The following is a 25,099-nucleotide window of genomic DNA, read 5'->3' on the forward strand; positions in this document are numbered from 1 at the left end:
TGTTTGTATTCTTCTGACTTGTATTAACCCTTGAAGGAAAAAAAATAGATATTTGTATGTTTTTTTAATTTGTTGTTTATTGTTCTTGTGTGCAGCGCAAAGATACAGCTTATTTGAATCTGTGAATTGAGAGAGAGGGAGGAAGAACTAGGGGAATAGAGAGCAAATGATCAGAGAGAGAGAGCGCAAGCGCAGTGGGGGCAGGGAGGATGGAGAGAGAGAGAGAGAGAGGGAGAGAGAGAGAGGGGGATAATGGGATTGAGGAAGCGAGAGTGAGGAGTACAGAGGAACAGACAGAGTGAGAGACAGAGTTGGGGTGCACCTGACCTCAAGAGGGGAGGGGAGCTCCTTTGCTAGCCACACACCCCAACACACATACACACACACACACACACACACATACACGCACACCAACAGACACACACTAACACAGAGGCAGTGGTAGCAGGCAGAGGCAGTGAGCCAGCCAGCAGAGAGCCTGCCGACCAGCAGCCATGACAGACACTGGTGAGTAGCTTCATATCCAACATCCACTGTGTGGCTGTGTGATGTTAGACATCACACAGCAGGGAATGTGAACATGTGTGTTTCAATGTGTGTATGAGGGCAATGGTCAGAAAGATAGATAGATAGATAGATAGATAGATAGATAGATAGATAGATAGATAGATAGATAGATAGATAGATAGATAGATAGATAGATAGATAGATAGATAGATAGATGGATAGAAGGATAGATAGATAGATAGATAGATAGATAGATAGATAGATAGATAGATAGATAGATAGATAGATAGATAGATAGATAGATAGATAGATAGATAGATAGATAGATGGATAGAAGGATAGAAGGATAGATAGATGAGTCTCTCATACACACTGCCTGTAAAATATATATTTTTCCAATTAGTTAAACAGGGGCTCCTCTCTCCTGGTTCCTTGCGTTGCATTCAATTTGTAATAATTTCATGTTTTTTGGTGCAAGGCGTGGAGGTGCACCACTCCCTGGTGTCACACTTACTCCCAGCCCAGACAACCCCAGCAACATGGAGCTATGTGTGTCACTGGTCAGTTAGAGTGGTCCTATAGCCCCAGACTGAAAGTATCCAGTAGCCTTTGGCTGTCACGCCTTACAAGCTGAGCACACACCACCAGAACCTACTGCCGCCGCCGCCGCCTGCTATTCATCTCGCTAAGTGCCGATGTGAGCCGTGAAACCCCGCTGGAGCTATCGCACGTTTATTTAAAAATGATGGCAGGGGTGAATCAACAGCTCCCTGACAGTCTAAGCACCACTAACCATAAGAAGCTTCACAGCCATGGGATTTGTTGCTGGATTGCTGTATTGGATTAGATTGTGCACTTGTTCCTTCTATTGAGTCCTAACTAGTGCATATATATATATATATATATATATATATACACAGTAGGTTATTATTGTAGGTACATTAGTCTGGATGATTTGATATGTGGAACCATTCAGCGTAGTTGAAGGCGCTGTAATAAGCACCCCGGGGACTCCCTCACAGCACTCTGTGGGACTGATTAGTAAATTGCTCGTCTGCTCTCTTGTCAAACACACATGGACACATGAGCATGGTCTTTCCCTCTCTCTTTCTCTCTTTCTCTCTCTCTCACACATACATATATACACACATATACACACACAAGGACATGGGGGTTAGATCCCAACCTTGCAGGCAGTCTTAGCCTGATAGCCCCCTCCACTCAGGCTATTTTCATTCGACTTACAACGGATTAGCCGAGGTGATTACCATCGGCAGTTCTTTCCTCACTGTGTGTATCTATGTGTAATGCATAGTACTGTGTGTGTGTGTGTGCGTTTGTGTGCGTTTGTGTACGTTGTTCCCTGAAGTTTGTGTCCAAGCTGGCAGCAATGGAGCAAATCCTGAAGATGTCTCAGTTTGAATGACGGCGATCAGGCTGAAGTAACTGTGATCCGTTTATTCAACTCTATCACAGATGTAACATTCGCCAGCGTTGTTATTTTTACTTCCTGTGTCTGCTCAGCGCTCAAGGCAAACAGTGTGACGTCAGGGTCAGATGATGTCATACACATGAAATGATGGTTGAGGTCAGACAGCAGTTAACTGCAGGGCTGTGACAGAGGCAGCTTCCCACATCCTAAATTGAGCGTGGTCATAGTCAGATTCCACACATGTTCGGATGATCAATTTCATTCTAATCTGCCTTTAAGAGTTTGATATTTCATGTATGAATGTATAAATGTTGTATAATTGCTTGGCCAACAGATATTGCTAAGACAAGGCTTTTTCCAAACTTGATTGAGAGAGCTTGCACAGATTTCATGATGTATGATTGATTTTTTTCTTTATTGCCCTCTGTCCACAAACATTTAGCTATACATCAAGCTAATGTGTTACAGCAGATATCAGCAGCAAGGAAGCGTCATTTATTTATAGCACATTTTCCATTACAACTCAGGATTTTGGATACTACATATGAACTTTTGGTTTGATGATAGGCTGCCATAGCAGAGCCAGTGGTATAAACTGCAATAACACTGACTGACTGACTGAGTGATGATGTTTCCCCCATTGGTCAGCTGAGTGCTCAGCTGCAGTCTACTGAGTTGGTCTGGTTTCTTAGATGCTTGGGTACAGCAGGGAAGAGGAGGAGTACTTCCAATACACTGATCCTCACCATTACTCTTGTTTTTACTTTTTTCCTTTGGTTGCTGTTGTAGCATTTTGAGATTTCTTGTTAAATGTAGTGCATTTCAAGTAAAAATGTATTATTATTATTATTATTACTATTATTATTACTGTTATTATTATTATTATTATTATTATTATTATTATAAACTTCTAGCACAGTATTGTTGTTACTAAAGGAGGAAGAGCAAGACCTTAAGACACAGCAGAGAGAGCAGGAGAGAGGTGATTAGTATCAAGGCTTTGTACTGACTATGACCAAATCCACATATCAAACAGAGGGAGTTAGACACAAAGACCAGCAGTTACATTCTGGAGTTAAAAACTTCAGCTTCAAATATAAAAAATATTAGAACTTTTGCCCTGAGTGCTCACACTGTTCATGTAAAAACCTGTTGGCCCTGTGGACTATCTGGGCTACTGACAAATGTCAGTGCTAACAAGGCAGAAGAAGTGTGTTGCCTCGATCATTTGTGGAGTCTCTCATTCATACTGGTTGTGATAGGAGGATAAGGAAACATGCATGCTGTTGCCACAGCTCCACCAACCTTACCTCCACATTTTCCGTCCAGTGTCGTGTCGCCATGGCATTTTTAGACGTCAGACGACAAACAAACCATGTCTTGACAAAGCTCAAATTCTGCCTGATTCTAAAATGAGATGTGCGTCTCAAAAATCAGGTCAAAACTGGCAAACATCATACAGTGTAGGCCCAGATCCCAGATGGAGGCTGTCTCCTCTAATTTTCTCTCTTATCGTTTTGCAGTAAATCCAGCAAAAAACACAGAACAGCCTCGCACAGATTGGTGTTTGGTGATTTTTATCAGATAATGTTATAAAATCAGATTTTGTCCATTGCTGGTCCCAATAGACATGCACTGTTTTATCGTTATAGTCAATGCATGCATAGAATTTTCTTGTGCACAGTGCATAAAGTAGTCAACAAGCCTACAAGGAAGTCCACTCTTTTGTGCAGTTTTCCCTCACATATTATATACAGTCCTCAAGGAATCACAAGAGAGGTGCAGTTTTTCATGGAAGAATTCTTTGAACAAGATTTAGACAGCTTCTCTTCTTTTCCAGCATTAAAAAAACCATCCAGAAAGTATTTTATTAAAGTAGCGGATGGTGTTGTTGACAGATGGCGTACCCAGAGCACATTATTTGGTTATTAACAGAGGACGGGAAATGGATCAGGCTCAGAAATCTCTTAATTGGCTTTGACACAGATCCTGCATATTGATGTGAACATAAAAACAAATAAACAGGAAACATCACAACTGTGTTCAGCACACAGTGATTGATTCTTGCTTCAAGACCGGTTTCTGGTATCACTCACTCTGACTGAATGGAATTGACAGTGAGACAATTACAGTCCACATAAAAAACCCAAAGAGACCAGAGTCAGGGAACAGAGCGAAAACCCCACCATTAAATAGTCTGTCAGTTTAAAGTCAGCAGCAGCAGCAGCAGCAATGATGGATCCATACCCCCACTGTAAAAGTAAGGCCTGTTCCTCCAAATCTGAATGTCTGGCTAAGAGTGTAAATGCTGTGCTATCAATACACCCAGATTAGGACTAATCTGAAATACAGCCTCAATTACAACTCAAGACGTTTAAAGAACATCTCCAATTTTTGGGTCTCATCAATGCTGGTGCAGGAACGATGCAGACAGATACTGTTCTAATTAATTCATCCATGCTTGAAACTAGATATAATACGACGTTTGTTCTTCCAAGTTGTACTACCAAAGATACTGTCCTATGGCAAACTGGCTCATTAAATTACAAACTGTGCCAATGATATGAAATGGTACAATTCTTGTCTCCTAAGTGGCCATGGTCACCTCATGTTGTGAACATGTGTGGTTTTATAAACTTTGTTGGTAGAGGAAAGTGAGCTATTTATATTTTCTTATGATAGCATTAAGTATGATGACAGCTAACAGTCATTAGTTGATGTTACTTGTGTGTTGTTGAGATGGAGACAAGTCTTGAACAAAGTTCTATCAAAGTTGCTATTCAAGTGTCAGAATTTTCAGAAGAGACAATATGTGGCTTGTGAAAAATGAGTCCTATATTTACTTCTTGACTACTTAACTATGGAGCTCAATCTGTGCTCATGTTCAATAGACTCAAGACCTGCTGTTGGTCTCCTAAAGGCACAGATACAGGAAAATGACTGGGTGGGCGTTTTGTGTCTAAACCTCTTTGGTATTTTCAATCTTTACTAACTCTGGTCCCATTGGAAAATCTCAAAAATGTTGCTGACCTACATCCAACCTCATCATAATATGGAGGGCAACTCAAACCTTCAACCAGGACTCAAGTGAAAGCAGCAGTAAACACACATCATAAAGGAGCTCTCTTACTTGTTGATTCACCATCTGTCTCTTGACTCTCTTTCTTTTTAGTTTTCATCCTGCAAACCAGCTATCCACTCTGATTCTCTGCTTTTTGTAAAGTTTTAGAATGCAGCTGGATTGAAATACAAACTAACCTTTCACAGTGAGAAGTTTTCATAGGGGAAATTTTTTTTAGAGATTTCATGATAAAACTTTATATTATTGATATTTTTTTTCTAATTACATTTTTTCTGCAAAATCTTCCAGTTTTGCAAATGATTTGTTGTTTCATGAAACACACTTTCAAGTTAGTACATCAAAGTGTGTGAACTGTAACTAAACTATGAAAATTCAGTGACTGCCTGACAAACGCTGCAGACCGCCATCAGCTGTTTCATTCATGCTTCACGGTCACTGCTCACATCAGCTGACCCATCATGTTCATGCAGATGTGCAGCACAGTCCATCATATCCTGACAGCTACAGTACAACTCTGTTGAAACACTCATGCTAACACTACTTATTGTACCTCATTTTTCCTCCTAATAGGATTTAGTCTTATTTCTGTTTTCATTTATCCAAGATTGAGGGTCCATGTGTTTACTGTATTTAGTGTCTTTTGAAGTTGGTCTATTGTTTATTCTTTTTGTTTGTCTGGTGGTGTGTGTGTGTGTGTGTGTGTGTGTGTGTGTGTGTGTGTGTGTGTTGCAGACTCTCTGAGCGACGCACTAAAGGCTATCACTGTGAGCACAGAGTTGATTGAGGAGGAGCTCAAGCCTCATTTGGACACAGTGTTGGCGTCTCTGCTGGCAAAGAGTAAGTCGTGTCTCATCCCTTCACCGCTTCACTCACACAGCTTCAAGTCAGACTGAACACTTCACTCACGTACCGTCATCTGCAGCTCAGCCCTTCCACTCTGCCAGTGAAGGAAGCTGGACATTTTGAGGAAAAATATATTCATGTTCCCTAAGGTGTTGTGGGGAATATGAATGTGCTCAGCAAATGTGACAGCGATACAGTTCAGTGAGACTGCTGCAGATAAGGAATATGAAACATTTCTCTCCTCTTGTTCTGCCTTGTAGTTTTTCTGATACCTTTACTCAGCAATGTCCCCACTTCCTACAGAGAATAATAACTACCACTTCACAGCCAGACTATCCTTATGAGGATTTATAGAGAGTGGTTTAGGTTATTAATTCAGTTAACACCATGAATCATTAAAAAAAATAACATGTTAGTTTTATATAGTGATTCAGGCTCATAATTGGCTCATGAATCTTACTAATAATGAGTCACCATTATTTACAGCTGGTCAATGGAGCCTTATTGTAAACCATTAACAAGTTGATGTCTTCTACACTTTACAATAATGTTTATTTCACTTTCACCAGTTACAAATGTCAGTGAATCATCAGTAAGATGAGATAGTCGGAAACCTAAAGTCCAAAAGAAGAGACCAAGCATCTCCATGTTAATATCCACTGCGCATCAGTCAACAGCTGTGATTGTGATGTTGACAGCAGGTCAACTGTCTGACCATGAAGATGCTAACTTAACAAACATGTGATGAAGCAGCAGCCACAGAAGCTGAGGAAGATCAAAACTAATGAGAGATAAGATGAACATGTGGAAACAGTATTAATGATATAAATTAACAAGCTAATTAGTTCTAAACCACTTATAAGTCCTTCCTAAAGGTAGTCTTACTGCAAAATGGTGTAGAACATTCAGTATTAAAGGGATAGTTCAACATTTTGGCAATTTGGCCCATTGCCATAATCCCTATAGTATTAGGAGTAGGTTCATTACCTTTCATTGTTGGTGCAAGCTATTTTTAGAACGGTGGAGCAGAGCCGCGAGCTGCTCAGAGCTACGCTATGGAGGTTAATGGAATTTCTTGGTTTCCCTCATCAAACTCATCAAATACACAATCCAACAACTCCAAAACGCTCTGGTGGACAAGTTGTGACCTGCACATTCACCACACTATGAGATAATAACACAACGTTACCAGACGGAATTGTTTTTGAGGCAAATTCATGCGAAACCGCTGATGCATGTTCCCGTCGGGGGCAGTTTTTTTTTTTCCTCATAACGTGGTGAATGTGCAGGTCACAACTTGTCCACCAGAGCGTTTTGGAGTTGTTGGATTGTGTATTTGATGAGTTTGATGAGAGATACCAAGAAATCCCATGAGCCTCTGTAGCGTAGCTCTGAGCAGCTTGTGGCTCTGCTCCGCCGTTCTAAAAGTAGCTTGCACCAACAATTAAAGGTAACAAACCTACTACTAAGACTATAGGGATTATGACAATGGGCCAATTTACCAAAAATGTTGAACTATCCCTTTAAGGCACCAGAGTTCAGAATGACTCATTGCATTTATGTTTATTTATGCTGCAGCCTCACAGAAACATTGCAGGTGTGACCTCATCTGGCTCAGGAAGTTCAGACACGTGACCTACATTTAAAAATCACATTTCAGTTCACACACTGTAAAAGGAGCAGGTCTGACAGACTGGGCTTTACACTAGCCTGGATTTTGAAAACATCAGTCATGGGACACAGCTATTACGTATCTGAAGGTGACGGTGTGATGGTGGCAGAAGATACACGTTAAGGTGGCCACCAGACACATCTATCCTGTGAAAACAATCAGGCAAAACTAAGTCGACATTATCTCTACTAAAGGTTGTGATTTGATTCCCTGTGGTTTTGTGTCCACAGAGAAAGATGCTGCTGTTGACATTGCCAAAAGTGGGATTCTCCCCACGCTGGCTCAGGCCTTACGGAAGAAAAGCAGCCTGACCCGCCAGGTGGCTCTGGTGGTGGCAGAGATGGCCAGAGAAGGTAGAGTAAGAGAAGTGATGAAATACAGTAGGCAGCTGAAAGTTGCTTCTTCATATAGGTGTATAACATCCACCTATATGTTACACACATCCTGATTATCTACACTGCAAATCTACTGTAGCTCTGTTCTGTCTGTTCCTGTCTGTCCGTCCTGGCAGTGATCCCCCAGCTGTTGCTCTTCCAGAGGTTTCTTCCGTTTTTGGGTTTTAGTTTAGTTTTTCTTGTACATTATGTTGTATGGTGTACAGATTGTACAAGCCTTTTAGGGACATTGGTGATTTGTGATATTCCATCCATCCATTTGCTAAGATAAATCCACCCTGGACAGGTCACAGGGCCGACATGAGGTCACAAATAAGACACACATGCTCATAGTCAAATCACAGCTGAACCTAATGTGTGTGTCTGACTGTGGTCTGTAGGAGGAAACTGGAGAACCAAGAGAGAATCGCGGTGTGATGATTTGTGTTATCTGCGTATATTAGATCACAGGGGCAGCTGAAGGGGCATTTGAGGTAAAGTTGGTGGTAACTAACATCTCATCCCTGTGTGTGTTGCAGCTGCGGTCAGGGAGCCGTGCATTGAGGCGGGCCTGGTGAAGGTGCTGGTTCCCCATCTGAACAGCAGTGACCCAGAAATGCTGCTGAACACCGGCAGGGCCATCGGACGCATCTGCTTTGACAACGGTGAGTCGGTGCGACAACGCTGGCTCAGTCGGACGGGTTTACTGATGACGAGGAGCGTGCTGATGAAGCACAGATCGTTCTGTTGAAACTAACAAAGACTGACAGACCACAAGTCTCTCTGCATCTTTAAATAGGCTCTCTATGTATACAACTTTCATCATTTATTACCACTTAATTAAATGTGATGAATTATTTACAACTATGAAACTGAAACTCCGACCTTAAAGGGATACACCAACATTTTCTTTCGTGTCTTGCCTCACTCCCGAGTCCATGACAAGCAGATAGACACCATCCTTTCAACTGTGCGTGCAGTAACAAGGGAGATACGGCAGAGCCCGTATCGCCCGTAATTATCTTAGCTCAAACGCTGGAAGTGTATAGGTAGTGTTAGCCTGCCTCCACCTACAGTCATCAGAGAAACTCTTCAGCAACTCTAAACAGAAACCGGCGGGCCGATCTTCGTCTCAGAGCTGACAAAACTCTGGTAAGGCATCTTGAGCGGTCAAATGCCGCTAACGGGACCAGATCGGTCAAAACGGAGGGTTCAAGCAAAGACGCTTTATTTTGGTTCAAGCTAGCTACATCCAGGGTAGGTTAGCTTCCTATTTCAAAGTAAAAGCACAAATTCTATCGTCATGGTTTTCTGTATGTAATGGGCAACGGGTGTTTTATTTTGTGAAAGTAAGCGTCGCATTGGTCATAATGTTTCAAAGGAGGTTAAATCGAAAGCAACTGGACTTAGTTATTTGTCTAGGAAGACGTTTCACCTCTCATCCAAGAGGCTTCATCAGTTCATGTAGCATCTGACCAGGCTGGGACTGGTCCAACTAACTGGTGTGGAGACTCACTATTTAACCTCTTGTGTGGGCGTTCACATAACTAAGTCCAGTTGCTTTCGATTTAACCTCCTTTGAAATACTATGACCTGGGCAAATGAGAATATGCACCGGCTCATTGGTCATAATGGCTAGCTTGAGTAGTGCAGAATTAATCCGAACAAAATTGCAAACAGCCGGTATTTAGACAAATTAACGACACGCTGCTGATCTAAACGGCTACTTTCTCGCCTAAAAATGTTTGAAATGTGGATAAAGTGATATATTTACAGAGTTTAGAGCTAAAATGAAATCAGCTGACTGCTGATTTCGGCTCAGGTAGGAGGCAGGCTAACACTACCTATACACTTCCAGCGTTTGAGCTAAGCTAATTAGCGGTGCACCAGCTCTGCCCGTATCTCCCTTGTTACTGCACACACAGTCGAAAGGATGGTGTCTATCTGCTGGTCATGGACTCAGGAGTGAGGTAAGACACACACAAAAAATGTTGGCGTATCCCTTTAAAGAAATGATTCTCTTTGTATTAACGACAAACACCAGTATAAACCCCTCCCTGTATCCTCCATCACTCTCTCTATCTCTCTCTCTCTGAACTCCCACAGCATACCAACAGGACCAGTTGGTCCAGAGTGGTGTGATCCCCAGACTGGTGTCCATAATGAGGGAGTATCCAGAGAACGACCCACTGGTTAACGTCTGCCTGCTGGCCCTCTGTAACCTGGCTGACATGGGTGATTCTTCACATTTCATTCATTGTAGTAAAAAACTATCATCGTTTGTTGGGATCCGACTCTACTTTATTCTCATCGATAACTCCTTTGATTTACAGGCCGTTGATTACATGATAATGTCAAGAAATAGCCAAGAAATAACAATTCATTGCACCTTAATGTCTAGAAATAATTGTCGATTTCAAGAAATGTTGAGAAATATAGCCAACAAATAATGATTGATTGCGTAGAAATAGCCCAGAAATAAGGGTCAATTGCAAGGACTTGGTGGAGAGAAATTATGGTCTGTGCAATGCCTATGAAAAACATAACATTACTATTGAGTGTTATTTCTAGGCTATTTATTGACATTACTACGCAAAGAAATGTTATTTCTTGATATTATCACGTAATTAATGGCCTGTAAATTAAAGGGTTAGCGTGGCTTAACAAAAGAAGAAATATGCCCCAAGGTTGTCACATGTCAGACACATTGAGTCATATTGTCTCAGTATTTACAGTAGACATGTCCTTCACTGTCGTAGCTCCCCACCTCAGTCTTACAGTATAAAACACAGGACTCGTTGGTAAATGCTGTCGACCACCTTCTGCTGTATCAACCCATCAGACCTGCGTGGTTCAGGAAGTGTTTGCATACAGTGCTGAGAGAAATCAGTGGGAAGAAGCAAAACACACAGACAGGAATGATTCACTGCTTCTCCAACATGTCAAATAACGAGCTGGAGTTTGTGCCTGTTTCAAAACAGCAGCGGCTTTAATTGGGACTGTCATCGAGAAGAGTGCCGGAAGTGGACAAACTGGCAGTAGATGTGTGCTCACTCACTGCTAGTCAGGATAATTAGTTACCTCCAACACTGTCCATAGTTATAGGGCCCTGTGTTTGCAGACTCTGCGAGAGAAGCCCTGGCTGAGCTGGATGTGGCAGATGTGCTGACGTTTCAGCTGAAGCGGGCGCCCGATGGCGAGCGGCGACACGTCATCCTGGAGATCCTGGGTGCGCTGGGCGAGAGCGGTAAGACCTGCAGCCACTTAGTGGTGAAAGTCTGACTTTTTACTGTCTTATCTGAGATCGGTATAGTGAGGCAGCTTCTCCTTTCAAATCTGACTGTTTAAAATGACTCAGGGTAAACCCCTTCTTAAACGGATAGTTCAACATTTTGGAAAATTGGCCCATTGCCATAATCCCTATAGTCATAGCAGTAGGTTTGTTACCTGTGATTGTTGGTGCAAGCTATTTTTAGAACGGCGGAGCAGAGCCGCAAGCTGCTCAGAGCTACGCTACGGAGGCTCATGGAATTTCTTGGTTTCCCTCATCAAACTCATCAAATACACAATCCAACAACTCCAAAAGGCTCTGGTGGACAAGTTGTGACCTGCACATTCACCACGCATTCACCACGCTATGAGGTAATAACAGAATGTTATGATTTTTATGTTTTCTAGGTAAATTCATGCAAAAACGCTGATACGCGTTCCCGTCGGGGACAGTTTTTCATCAAGCAGTCTCTGTATTTACCTCTAAAACAACTCTGCTTCATAACATTCCGTTATTATCTCATAGCGTGGTGAATGTGCAGGTCACAACTTGTCCACCAGAGCGTTTTGGAGTTGTTAGATTGTATGATCTGCTCCACCATTCTAAAAATAGCTTGCACTGACAATTAAAGGTAATGAACCTACTGTACTCCTAAGACTATAGGAATTATGGCAACGGGCCAAATTGCCAAAAATGTTGAACTATCCCTTTAACCTGTCCAATATTTAATTAGATGGATCAGCGCATTTCTGGTTGAATTTTATCCATGTGTTGTGCTTTGTCACTGTACTGTATAAACTGAATATCACAACACATATCCACATAACATAAACCCAGAATGAATGCACAGATGTTGAGGGATAAAAGAGAATAACTGCTGAAAAACACAGGACATAAGAGACTGGGGGCACTTGCAACATGGATCAGGGATGGTTGTAACAAAAAAGGGAGAAAAAACAACACATTTGTTCCTGCAGATGTTGAGTGTGTCCTCTGTCCTCCAGGTGGGGGGATGTCTCACTGAGGATGCAGCATCTTCAGTATGCATGCTGCGTACTGAGGATGTCACAAGTCTCTGAGTGGGGAATAGAATGAGACTTGTTGCAGTGTCCTCTGTCTTTCTTAAGTGTCACAAAAAAACGGTTGTCTAGCTTTAACAAAGACCACGATTGAATCTGCTGTAATGTAGAAACACATTCCTCACATCACCTTGTCCTAGCGTAGTATTATAAGAAATCATAGTCCACTGATGAAGTGTCAGATCCTCCTCTCTTTTTTCATAATATAGTATATATCCTGTTAGCTTTATTAATAACTGCTCCAAGAGACCGTAGTGAAGCTGATGTGATTGTCCTGCACCACCAGATGCACTGAAGCTGCAGTTTGCAGAGACAGGAGTACCGGAGGCTCTGTCAGAGATGATTCGGGGCCTGCAGGGAGGTTCCGACCCCCACGACCTCTGCAGCATCAAGATCGCCTCCAACCTCATAGTGTCCCTGCTTTTAGGGGGTGAGTGATGCGAGTCCTTGGTCCTTGTGCAATATATGTGGATGTTAAACCACAGCAGTGTGGCCATTTACTATTTTGCCTTTTAAAGGGATAGTTCACCCAAAATTCAAATTTCACTCATTATCTACTCGCCCTCATGTCAACTAAGAGCTGTGAGAATTTTCAGAGTCCTCCGTTCCTTCTCTGAGTTATGGGGGGGTCCGCGCAGCAGTATTTGTCCATATAATGGTTGTCAATGGATACCAACTTTCTTCGTCCAAAAAGACACACCAAAAAACATCCAAATACCTCCATACTGCTCGTCTGTAATGTCCCTCTGGTATTGAAGCCCCAACATGAGAAATTGTTCCAAAAAAAATTAATAATTGTAAGCCGAGGAGAAAACTTTCCTTGTATCCTACAACCTTTATCCAATGAGAAGAGAGAACGGCATAAAGGGGCGTGTGTGTGCAGCCAAGGGATGCGCGTGAATGTGGTGACGTAGGGACGAGGGCGGGGACTGCTAACTCCATCTGCTGACAAGAAGTTAGCCAAAACCACCGGATCGCTTACTTCTGCTTTAAAGTAATAGCTATATGGACAAAATATCAGAGTTAAGAACAGTTTTTTAGTGCAGATGACTGCATCACCCATCTACAGCCAGAGTCAGAGCAAGTCGACCAATGCAATATGACCGTCTGTGAGTTATGTCTACACGTAGCTCAATTGACCCCCTTGAGTAGCTGTACCGGTGGAGGGGGTGGGGCAGGGCAAGCAGTGGCTTGGGCTGTTTAGAGATAATGAAAAGAGCTGTGATGTTTGATCCTTGACGTATTATGACCGAAGCATGTCACAGACATGTCTTTAAGACACCTTTTAATTTGCGGAAAATGGGCATAATATGTCTTCTTTAATGTTTTTCAACTCATTCACCTCTCCACAATCAACATGCTGTATGTGATGTGACAAATGTAATCTGAAAGATCGTTGTATAATCCACTGTGTCCATGCACTTTGTCTGAATGGACCATAAAAAAGAGACAGGAGAGGGGACAGAGATAGGAAAGTGCAGAGGGCGTGAGCTGGACGTGATATAACAAACCAGTCAGGCAGCTTGTTTACAGTATTATCACTGTTTTCTGCCCCATTTATTTCCACTGTGACCTTTCTGGATGTGTCACAGGCAGGGAACAGCCCATTATGCCTCTGTGTCTGAAAGCAGGAATCTCACTATTGTTTTGTTACTTATTTGTTTACCCAAAGATTATGCAGCAAATGAGCCTCACATCACCCGCCATACATTATCATTGTGTCCCTGCCAGATGAGTCCATGCAGAAGTGTTTTGGTGAGGGGTCGGGCCTGGTGTATCAGGACGTCCTGTCCTGGCTGCAGAGCTCCAACACTCAGCTGCAGCTCTCCGGGGCCTTGGCCATCGCCAACTTCGCCAGGAACGGTGAGATATTTGTCACAGACTGTGAAGAGAGTTAGGAGCTGGTGGAGACCAAACACTGAGCTGGGGACTGTAATAAGATGACTGTCTGCCAACAAATTCCTCATTTCAGAGAGTTGATGATACCTGTATGTTTGTAGTGACACCTCCTCTTTCTAAATCCCCCAAAAGAGAATCAATCCCGGTGGCTAATCTATGGTGTAGTGTTGATCAAATTTACCCAAAAGAGCCCTCCTCCTGGGAATCTCTGGAAATCCCCCCAAAAAATGGGGGGATACATTTTAATCCTGCTTTAAGGCTGCTGCGTGCTTATCTATTAAAGGGATATTTACGTAAACATTTTGGCAAATTCGCCTATTGCCATAATCCCTATAGTCTTACGAGTGGGTTCATTCCCTTTAATAGTTGGTTCAAGCTGTGTATTGTGTATTTAATTTGATGAAGGAAACGTAGAAATACCATGAGCCTCCGTTGCGTGAGCTGAGCAGCTCGAGTCTCTGCCCCGCCGATCTCAAAACAGCTTGCAATGACAATTAAAGGTAATGAACATAGGATTATGGCAATAGGTGAATTTGCCAAGAAATACAACAGAACGACTATATTTTATCACATAAAATTTTTTTTCCTTTGTAGGAAAAACGAGTGTGTCACACACTTCTCTCCACATGAATCAAACCACGACATTTAGAAACAGTAATAAAGTTCAGCTCATCAGAGCATCTCAACAGCCGTCACACAGTAACAGCCTAACATTACTCAAAACTCACTCTTATAAAGTAGCATACTAATAACTACTTTCATAACAAGTACAAATCAGCCTTATGATTTTTTTTCATTATAACCATTTATTGTGTATTTTGGATCATTCAATCCAAGACTGAACGTAAGACTGAACCATTCGATATGCCTGAATGATTCATGGACATACAGTATCTGTCTTTGTGCATGGCTGACCGAATGTAGGCCATCTAAACAAGAAAATGATACATTTCACACATTTAATTGAGCATGTGTTATTAGTTTAGGTTAGTAGCAAGGCACAGTAATTAGGAAATACCCCACCAAAAAAAAGAAGCTTTTCTATTTTCCTTCCCAGTATTAAATTCACTGACCATTTCCCAGGGATAACCGAAAAAACGGTCTCACTACTAGCAACACTACTATGATGGTTTGATGGCGTGTGCTTGTGTACAATAAATGAGTGTCCACAGAGAACCAATATTTATTGTTGTAACTAAACAAAATCCAAGTCCTTTATAAACAACATTTTCAATATAAATCAATACTAACTTTTCTTAAACATGGCAGCCAAGGCATGGTCAAAAACCTGTGTGCTTCCCGATCAGCAACACCTGGCACTGCTTGCCTACCAGATCCTAATAATCCTCATGCCCTCTGTGCATTGCCTCCCTTCCTGCCTCTTAGGAAGCTCGTAGAAAATAAACATTCACCAACATGATCCTAAGTATCCATCTATACATTAAAGGGATAGTTCACCCAAAATTCAAATTTCACTCATTATCTACTCACCCTCATGTGGACTAAGGGCTGGGAGAAGTTTCAGAGTCCTCCGTGGCTTCTCTGAGTTACAGCGGGGCTCCGTGCAGCACTGCATATCCATATAACGGTTGCAAATGGATACCAACTGTCTTCGTAACAAAAAGACACACCAAAAAACATCCAAATACCTCCATGCTGCTCGTATGTAATGTCCGTCTTGTATTGAAGCCCCGAAATGCGAAATTGTCCCGAAAAAAATTAAATAAGTCTATATTTCAAGCTTGTTTGTAGCGGAAGCTTCTCGAAGCTCCTCTTCCCGGTTCGTCAAATTTGGACGAACCAGGGTCCGTCCTCTTCCCAGTTCGTCCAAATTTGACGAACCAGGAAGAGGAGCTTCTGCTACAAAACAAGCTTGAAATATAGACTTATTTAATTTTTTTCGGGACAATTTCGCATTTCGGGGCTTCAATACAAGACGGACATTACATACGAGCAGCATAGAGGTATTTGGATGTTTTTTGGTGTGTCTTTTTGTTACGAAGACAGTTGGTATCCATTTGCAACCGTTATATGGACATGCACTGCTATGCCGAGACCCCCCTGAAATTTCAATTTTGGGTGAACTATCCCTTTAATTTCATTGTTTAGTAATGTGTAAATACTCATGTCTGATCCTAAGTATCCATCTATACATTAAGCTGCGGGACTTTTGTTCTTACCGTACATATTGAAAAGTCTTAATTTAATGAGTGTTAAACTCAAGTCAACTCACCTGCACTGGACAAAAGATTCCCCAGCAGTTATATAACAGCATAACAGCACCTAGTGGCCCCCAGGAGAACTGCTGCAACAACAGTTGAGTTTGTGTGGGTTGGGTTTCCGTGTTTGTCGATTGTTATCTACTGTTTCTCAGGTTTTGAAAGTGTGTTTGTTGGCCTGCTGTGTCTCTGTCAGACAGTAACTGTGTGAAGATGCTGGACCTCGGGGTGGTTCCTCACATCCTGACTCTGCTGGAGCAGCATGTGGACGAAGGAGACGTGTCCGTCCAACACGCTGGACTGAGCGCGCTGAGGAACCTGGCTATTCCAGGTACCGAATACACGCAAAACACACAACCTTTAACACTGAGACTCTGAAGCGACGCATGCATCAGTACGACATCTGTGTGTTACAGCCACTAACAAAGTGCGGATGCTGGAGGACGGGGTGACTGAGAGGATAAAGACCCTGCTGCGCTCTGACATGCCACCGGTTCAGTTCAAGCTGCTGGGGACACTGCGCATGATGGTGGACGGACAAGGTGAGCTGAGACATTTATGCATGATTCAAATATCATTCATGTTTTTAAAAGTTTGTGCATGGAGAGAGACAGAGGAGGAAGAAGGATACATTGATATAGGTTGAGTTTGGCAGAAGTGTCTCTTTTCTTTTCTTGTCTTTTTTTTCTATCACACATTTTTCACTGGACAATACCACTTACATATTGTAACTACCCTTCCTCTGGTGTTCGGGTCACCAGTGACCCGTTTTCAAGTTTTAAATGCATAGAAGTACCACATAAATTTGTTTATAGAATCAAGACGTTTTGACTTTGTCAGGAACCTCTATTTAAATAAAATAAAACAAAAACTTTTTTTTTCATTAAAGCAGATATCAGTGGAATGTTTTTGTTAATATAAGTCCTAAATAGTCCTATTTTCCGTCAGCAATCACTTACATGAAGTATTTCAGCCTAAACACGAGTCTCTCCGTCACTCTGCTCTGCTGTAACCCGAGGAGAAAATTTTCCTTGTGGGATACAAGTGTTATCCAATGAGGGGAGAGAACGGCATGAAGGGCTGTGTGTGCAGCCAAGGGATGCGCGTGAATGTGGTGACGTAGCACGAGGACCAATTGATGCCTGACAAGGGCGGGGGCTGCTAACTCATGGTGCGTTCAAGGAAACTCGTACTTTGTGTTTTTCCTTCCTGTGAAGTCATACCAGTTCGATCTGGTACGAGTTCACGGGTCGGAAGTTACGAGTGGCCGTTATAGGGAACTTTCACAGACAACAGGACCGTAAAAACACGAGCTACGGGTTACCTGGAACGCTACCAAGTCGTAGTTGTGACTTGAAGCTGTAACTTACGGTTTCAAAAGCCTGCCTTGAACACAGCATTAGCCGAAACGGCCGTGCCGCTGTTATCTGCTTTAAGTTCTAAAATGCTCTGGTGAAAATTGTTACATTTGTGGTGTTTGGGTCAATTCTGACCCGGTTATAACGATAAGAACAATTATTACAGTTAAAACTGAAATCATAAGTGCAAAACAAACCTCTTCATGGATAAGAAGCCTAACAACATAACCAAGAGATGAGAAACAAATGGGATGATAAATAATTGTTTTAGTTTGTTTTACAGCTGATTGAAGACTCGGGTCAAAACTAACCCGAACACCATAGATGGAAGCAGAAAGCTGACAAGAGGAAGGTTCAATTGAAGCCAAGGGTCATACTGACAAAAAAGGCCCAGGGGCCCACACCCAAAAATATTAAAACCAATATTTTCATGGATAAGGAAGCCTAACAATGTAACCAAGAGAAGAAAAACAGATTGGATGAAAAAAAATTTATGTAGTGTATTTTACATCTGATTTAAAATACGGGTCAAAACTGACCCGAAACACCATAGATGGCAGTAAAAAGCTAACACAAGACGAAGTTTACTTGAAACATTGTCATTAGCCAATAAGTATCTGCAGTGCAGTCAGATTAATCTCTCAGTCTCACACTCATCAGTGCAGCAGTTACACAGGTTCACTGAACCTGATTTGATCCAGTCTAGTCTGCTGAGCTCCCAGTCAGATAAATATGTTTGATGATCACGTCTGTCCTCTGGCCACCATCCACAGTTTGCACCTCTCTCTGATATTATCGTTGTGATGATGTCCAGTGTGTTGGAGCTTTGAGAGAGTTACTTTGAGCTCAGACTTCACCTGAACATCTCAGTGGCAGCCATGTGGTCAGATCTCCTGCTTTGTTTCTGATTGTTTCTCTGTTGATGGTTCCCCCTCTGTTCTGCGGTGCTGTGTGATGTCAGAGGAGGCAGCCCTGGTGCTGGGGAGAGATGCTGTGCTGCTGGCTCGAGTCATGGAGTGGTGCGAGGCCAAAGACCACGCCGGGGTCCGAGGAGAAGCCAGCCGCCTGCTGGCCGCCTTCATCAGACACAGCCGCAGCCCGGTGAGCTCAGGAAGTTTTCATGAAGTTTCAACTCAGATTTGAGTTGAAACATCTTGGTAATTAGTCTGTGTGACTGTAATACACACACACACACACATCAGTCATCACTTGGATTTAACTAAGCTAATAGGTAAGAGCCTCCCATTGTATAATTACTGCATGGATGATTGTGTTTCAGCTGGCAACAACTATTTACCCCTAACCGATGCAGTCTCATTTCTTAAAGGGATAGTTCAACATTTTGGTAAATTGGCCCATTGCCATAATCCCTATAGTTTTAGGAGTAGGTTCGTTACCTTTAATTGTCGGTGCAAGCTGTTTTTAGAATGGCGGAGCAGAGCTGTGAGCTGCTCAGAGCTACACTACGGAGGCTCATGGGATTTCTTGGTTTCCCTCATCAAACTCATCAAATACACAATCCAACAACTCCAAAACGCTCTGGTGGACAAGTTGTGACCTGCACATTCACCACGCTATGAGATAATAATGGAACGTTATGAGATGGAGTTGTTTTAGAGGTAAATTCATGCAAAAAATTCACGTTCCCAGGGCAGTTTTTCTGCAAGCAGTCTCTGTATTTACCTCGAAAACAACTCTGTCTGGTAATGTTCTGTTATTATCTCATAGCGTGGTGAATGTGCAGGTCACAACTTGTCCACCAGAGTGTTTTGGAGTTGTTGGATTGTGTATTTGATGAGTTTGATGAGGGAAACCAAGAAATCCCATGAGCCTCTGTAGCGTAGCTCTGAGCAGCTTGCGGCTCTGCTCTGCCATTCGAAAAATAGCTTGCACCGACAATTAAAGGTAACGAACCTAAGACTATAGGGATTATGGCAATGGGCCAATTTACCAAAATGTTGAACTATCCCTTTAAACAACCATGTTGGAAGACACATCCTGTGGTCGTGGAAAAAAATGTTAATCTGTTTCAGAAGGGTCAAATTATTGGCATCAAGCGAATAAAACAGAGACTGCTGAGACTAATGGAATTGTGTTAAGAACTGTCCAACGTGGGGAACCATCATCTTCAAGGAAGAAATGTGGTCCAATGTGACCACATAGTTCATATCTTAACCCCATTGAGAATCTTTGAAAAATGAGTGCAACTTTGGACGGAAATGTTGTGACACCAGAAGCTTATTGAATCAATGCTACAGTGAATGCATGCTGTAATCAAAGCTAAAGGCGGTCCAACGAAATAATTAGAGTGTGTGACTTTTTTGGGGGGACAGTCAGTGTGTATATAAACACTGACTACTGACGCTCTGTAATAGGCTGATTTAATCTCTCTGACAGGAAGTTGTTTGCGCTGTGGCTAAAGCAGATGGGGTTCGGCACCTTATCTCCATGGCAACAAGTGAACACGTCATCATGCAGAACGAAGCCCTAGTGGCTCTGGCAATAGCATCTGCCATCGACCTCGGTAAAGCAATTTCACATGTTTTATACAAAGCCAAAGGGCTGTCAGTTAATAAAATGATCTAATTGCAATTAATCATTTGAGCATCCATAGTTAATCATGATTTATTGCAAATTAATTGCAGATTTTTCACTTGTTCAGAATGCACTTTAAAAGGGATGTTTTTTCAAGTGTTACTAATGGACAAATGTGCAATGCTAATATGCTAATGTATAGAAAATACATTATGCTCAAAAAATAACATGACGGCTCCAGAGTGGAAACTGTTAATGGAGGAGGGTTAGTTTGAGACTACAGCTGATTCATTTCTAGCAAAGGGTGAAATGTGACTACTGTGTTATAGATTTATCAGCTAGAGAAAGTGATAGAAAGACTGACTTTACCTACATACAGGCCAAGGAGTGTGTGCAGCCAAGTCTGTATCAGGTTCCCTCAGTCACCTCCATAGTTCAGACCCTGCTGTCTGATGCTGCTCTCTGCTCTTTACACTCATGGATGTTCATGGTTCCTCCGGCATCACACTGTCATACAGGATTTTCTGTGACCTTTTTCTCTGTGACACTGTTCATATGTTATAACACACATGGCTGCATTGTTCCTGACTTCATAATATGCATCTTATCATCTTTGATCTCTCACATCATCATGCTGTTCACTCACTTATGTAACTCGACATGCTTTACACAGAGCATCATTCTCTGTTTATCTGTATCCACAGCAGCTGAGGTGGTTCATGAGAACAAGCTGATGTAGATAAATGTTTTATCAAAAGAAAAGGTCAGACAAGTTTGGAAGTTGTTTGAAGGAGAAGAAAGACAAACTTGTGTGAGTAATATATGTGCATTTAATTGCTCCGATGTGTGTGTGTGTGTGTGTGTGTGTGTGTGTGTGTGTGTGTGTGTGTGTGTGTGTGTGTGTGTGTGGGTTTGTTTGGTGACTGCAGAGTCGATGAAGGATCCATTTGGGGAGGCGGAGCTGCTGCCCATGCTGAAGAAGATGTTGGAGGATCCTGTGGGGGCGGTGGAAGTCAAGTTCAGTGCTTTAGGTCTCATCTGCAGTCTGGCCAACTCCAGTATGTTTGATTTCTCACGCGCACACACACACACACACACACACACACACACACACACACACACACACACACACACACACACGTCCAATCCATTGTATATTTAAAGATGTTCGGTGGAAGTGAGAGAAAAACCAGATCTGGACTTGACCCTTTAACTGTGCAGCATCTGAATTTAATCAGTTCTCCTTTGGTAAATTCAAGTCCTTTTTTTGCATAAAGTGAAGCAACAAACAGACAGTGGTGAAAACATCAACTCCTCAGTGGAGATAACAGGATGTCCAGCCTTGAGGTGGATGGACAGAACAGCAGAGACATGACACTGAGTCCAGTAAACTTCAGTGTCCACCCATCAGGCATAACATCATGACCACCTGCCTAACAGTGTTGGTCCCTTTTTGCTGCACTGTGTATTCTGACAGCTTTCTATCAGAAGCAGCATGAACTTCTTCAGCAGTGTGAGCAACAGTATCTGGTCTGTTAGAAGGGACCACATGGGCCATGCAGCCTTCTCTCCCCACGTGTATCAATGAGCCTGTGGCCGCTTCACCACTGTTCCTTCCATGCAGACCGGGAACAGCCCACAAGAGCTGCAGCTGTTCACATGAGAGAGCCAGTCGTCCGTCCTTGTCAAACCAGATCAAATCCTTACACTGCCCATTTTTCCTTCTAACGCATCAACTATGAGGACAACATGTCCACCTGCTGCCTAATATATCCCACCCACTAACAGGAGCCAGGATGAAGTGTTATTCGCTTCACCTGTCAGTGCTCAGAATGTTATTATTCCTGATCAGTGTACTGTATACTTACCACTGTCATCTGCTGAAATTTTGGACGCCAAAGACGCAACTTTGCCCAATTCTTTTCTTTTTTTTAAAGTATATTTTTTGGGCGTTTTTGCCTTTATTTGATAGCACACAGTATAGATAGACAGGAAAGGGGGAGGCAGAGAGAGGGGGAATGACATGCAGGAAAGGTCTGCCCGACGCGGGATTCGAACTGGTGACGCCTGTGTTGAGGACTGTAGCCTTTACATGGGATCCCTTGGTACTCTATAGCGCCACCCTGAGGAAGCATCTCAAACTCACTATGGAGGGAGTGTGTCTCATTATTAATGATTGTCAGGACTTTCCTCTGCAGCCGTGTCATAGAGGTCATCTAGTGGCTTTTGTTTGCAGCCAACTAACTTCCCTGCCACCTCAACGATCCTATTTAGTTTGTTTTTATTTGCTAACGTCAGGTGGCCATACCAGACAGGGATATTACAGTAATAACGAGGACGCTGTCAACCAGGCTGACATACAGTACAGTGTCCGACCTGCCCCTAAACACCTCCAGTGTCCTAATTAAAAACATTCCATGACTGGCCTTTTTGTAGATTAAGCCAGTTATTATGACTGAAACTGTGAGTCAGTCACTGTCGAGATGTTGACAGTTGACGGCTCTCCCTGAGTCAGCAGCTTGAATGTGCAGTTGATGAGTCAGAAGAGATGATGTGATGCAGTCATCGCAGTCTCAGAGGAAAAGTTTCAACATCTGGTGGATCTGTAAAGACCTGAGTCTGTGTTAGAGCACAGGGAGTGTTGATGTGGAGTTTCTAATAAAGTGCTTGCTGAAGTCATTAAGTCATTAGGAGACATTAAGGACTCTGCAGTCAGCTCTCATATTAGCATTAGCTTCTGTGGATGTAGATGTGCTACTAACACTGTTTTGAGAGTCTGTTGAAGTAATGCATGCTGTTCTCACTTTAAAGGTACATTGTGTAGGAATTCCTCCCCTCTAGCGTTGCGGTTGTATATCGCAAGCAACTCAGTCTTATTTTTCATGCTGCATTCACGTGAAATTGGGCAGACGGCAGACGGACGACAGCCGCTGCACATAACACATAAACAAACCTTAAGTGGTCCGTCAGCACGAGGCAAAACAATATGTGACAATATGTTGTCATGGCGATGTCGTATTGTTTACCTGACCCACGTTTTGCCGGCTTTCTCTCGACTTCTGTGACTAAAATGACATCTGGTTTGTTACCGACGGCCGTCTGCCCGACTGCAGGTGAATGCAGATGTAACGGCTCATTCAGAGCTTACCGGAACACTTCAGTTTGTTGATGGGGGTGATTATTACTGATTAATGAAAAACAGACTTTTGAACCAATTAATCTATTTTCATGAATAGATAACAGGAGAAGTTACACAATGTCCCTATAAAGTTGTGCATTATACACCATCCAAACATGTACACAGCACAACACTTGAGATAAAGTGTGTCTGCACTGTTTGACCTCTGCAGCTGGTTACCACCATCTCTCACTCGTGTCATCTTCCTGTTTCTCATCCTTGTGTGCTGCAGGTGCGATGAAGGAGGAGTTGAACTCTGTGAACATGAAGGAGAGCCTCAGTAAACTGACAGACCATAGCAGCAGTAAACTTGCCTCTCAGGCCAGCTCCATACTGACCACCCTCAGTGACACCAGCTAAACCAGCACACCGCAGCAGCACAGGATCTCATCTGCCGTACGGATTTCTCCAGCTTATTCAATGACATGCTTTAATTCAAATGATCTTCCTGCACAGATATAGCTAAATACTGAATTTCCTCCTTAAAATATCCCCTGTTTTTGTGGCAATAATTACTAATTATATACACACATGACTAACGCTCTGTGCCCCCGACAGGCTGCAAGCTGACAGCATCCTGTCAGGTTTCCAGCATCTTAAACCCCTGAACAGAAGGATGTGAGGAGCAATGTTTGTTGTGAGTGTTGGCTGAGACAGAGCAGCTTCATTCAGTCACATCAGATAGTGATATTTCTCATGTACAACTAAGTTAATGTTGTGTTGGTTGTGGAAGTAGAGGACAGGAGGGTCAGAGAGGCAATGGTCCGGTCATGGCACCACTCTGGTCATCTGGTCTGTGGATTGCTCTGAACTAAAGTGGCGGGTGCGTGGACAGATGGACTTCACAGATAGAGGGTCAACTGTATTAGTGCAAATTAGGTAGGCGGCTATGGAAAACAGTATTTTTTTTAATAAATCAGACTTTCAGTTGTGGTACATGTTCCTTGAGTAACTTGCATCAGTTTCTTTTGGCTGTAAACTGTTACAAGGTCTGTCAGCTGTTAGTGAATCGATGGAGATTCAAGAGCGTCAGGACTCAGGAGATTCAGATCTATTGAAAAAACAACCTGAATGTGAAGAGACACTGACAGCTAAAAGTAAAAAAAAAAAAAAGACTTTCTATATTTCCTTCAGAGTTAATCTTAATTCTTCAGTGGATAGAGATTCAGTTGTCATCACGACCTAAGCATCTGACTGCAACTTAAATGAATGGACAAGTGGCACAACATAAAGTTTTGGGGATGTGCAGCAAAACTGTTTGACTTAAAACATTTTGAATGATTTTTTAAATTGTATTGATTCCAGCTTGTTGATATAAAAGTGAAGGTTCAGTGATTTTGGTCTTGTTTTCTCTGTCCTTCCAAATCAGTGGTGCCAAACCTACTGACAGACCGAGGTATGTTTCATCAGCAGAGTCTTTACTACAGTGTAAACTCATCAACCACCATCTGTCCAGTCTGTACTTCACCACTGTCATTCTGAAGAGTAGAGCCCAACAAAAATGATTAATGGAGCCTCGTTTACAAGCAATAAGTCTGCATGGCATGTCCTGCTGTAGTCCCTCAACCTTTATGGATGTTGTCTATCAAAGAGTCCTGAGCTCCTCCTGTAAGACCTGCAGGCTGCCGTGATATTGGGTATGTCTACTAT

At 42.5% G+C, this 25,099-nt stretch overlaps 1 protein-coding gene across 2 annotated transcripts; it reads left to right on the top strand.

The window, feature by feature from the left end:
• Positions 1 to 241: 241 nt before the first annotated feature.
• On the top strand, positions 242 to 24,519 carry LOC146973917 (rap1 GTPase-GDP dissociation stimulator 1). Of its 2 annotated transcripts, none has more exons than XM_085800926.1 (14): positions 242 to 507; positions 5,754 to 5,858; positions 7,767 to 7,889; positions 8,450 to 8,575; positions 10,017 to 10,145; positions 11,032 to 11,157; positions 12,547 to 12,690; positions 13,992 to 14,123; positions 16,575 to 16,709; positions 16,795 to 16,920; positions 18,698 to 18,837; positions 20,134 to 20,260; positions 21,201 to 21,329; positions 23,682 to 24,519. In XM_085800926.1, exons 1-14 carry the CDS (start codon positions 495 to 497, stop codon positions 23,807 to 23,809), a joined length of 1,683 nt encoding a protein of 560 aa, XP_085657052.1. In that variant the 5' UTR covers positions 242 to 494; the 3' UTR covers positions 23,810 to 24,519. The 2 variants fall into 2 exon arrangements, with proteins under 2 accessions (XP_085657052.1, XP_085657053.1); XM_085800927.1 differs by having other exon boundaries at positions 243 to 507; positions 5,754 to 5,865; positions 7,773 to 7,889.
• Positions 24,520 to 25,099: the final 580 nt, after the last annotated feature.

The sequence above is a fragment of the Trachurus japonicus genome, chromosome 15 (assembly GCF_045865225.1).
Source record: "Trachurus japonicus isolate A0001 chromosome 15, Traja_1.0".
NCBI lineage: Eukaryota > Metazoa > Chordata > Actinopteri > Carangiformes > Carangidae > Trachurus > Trachurus japonicus.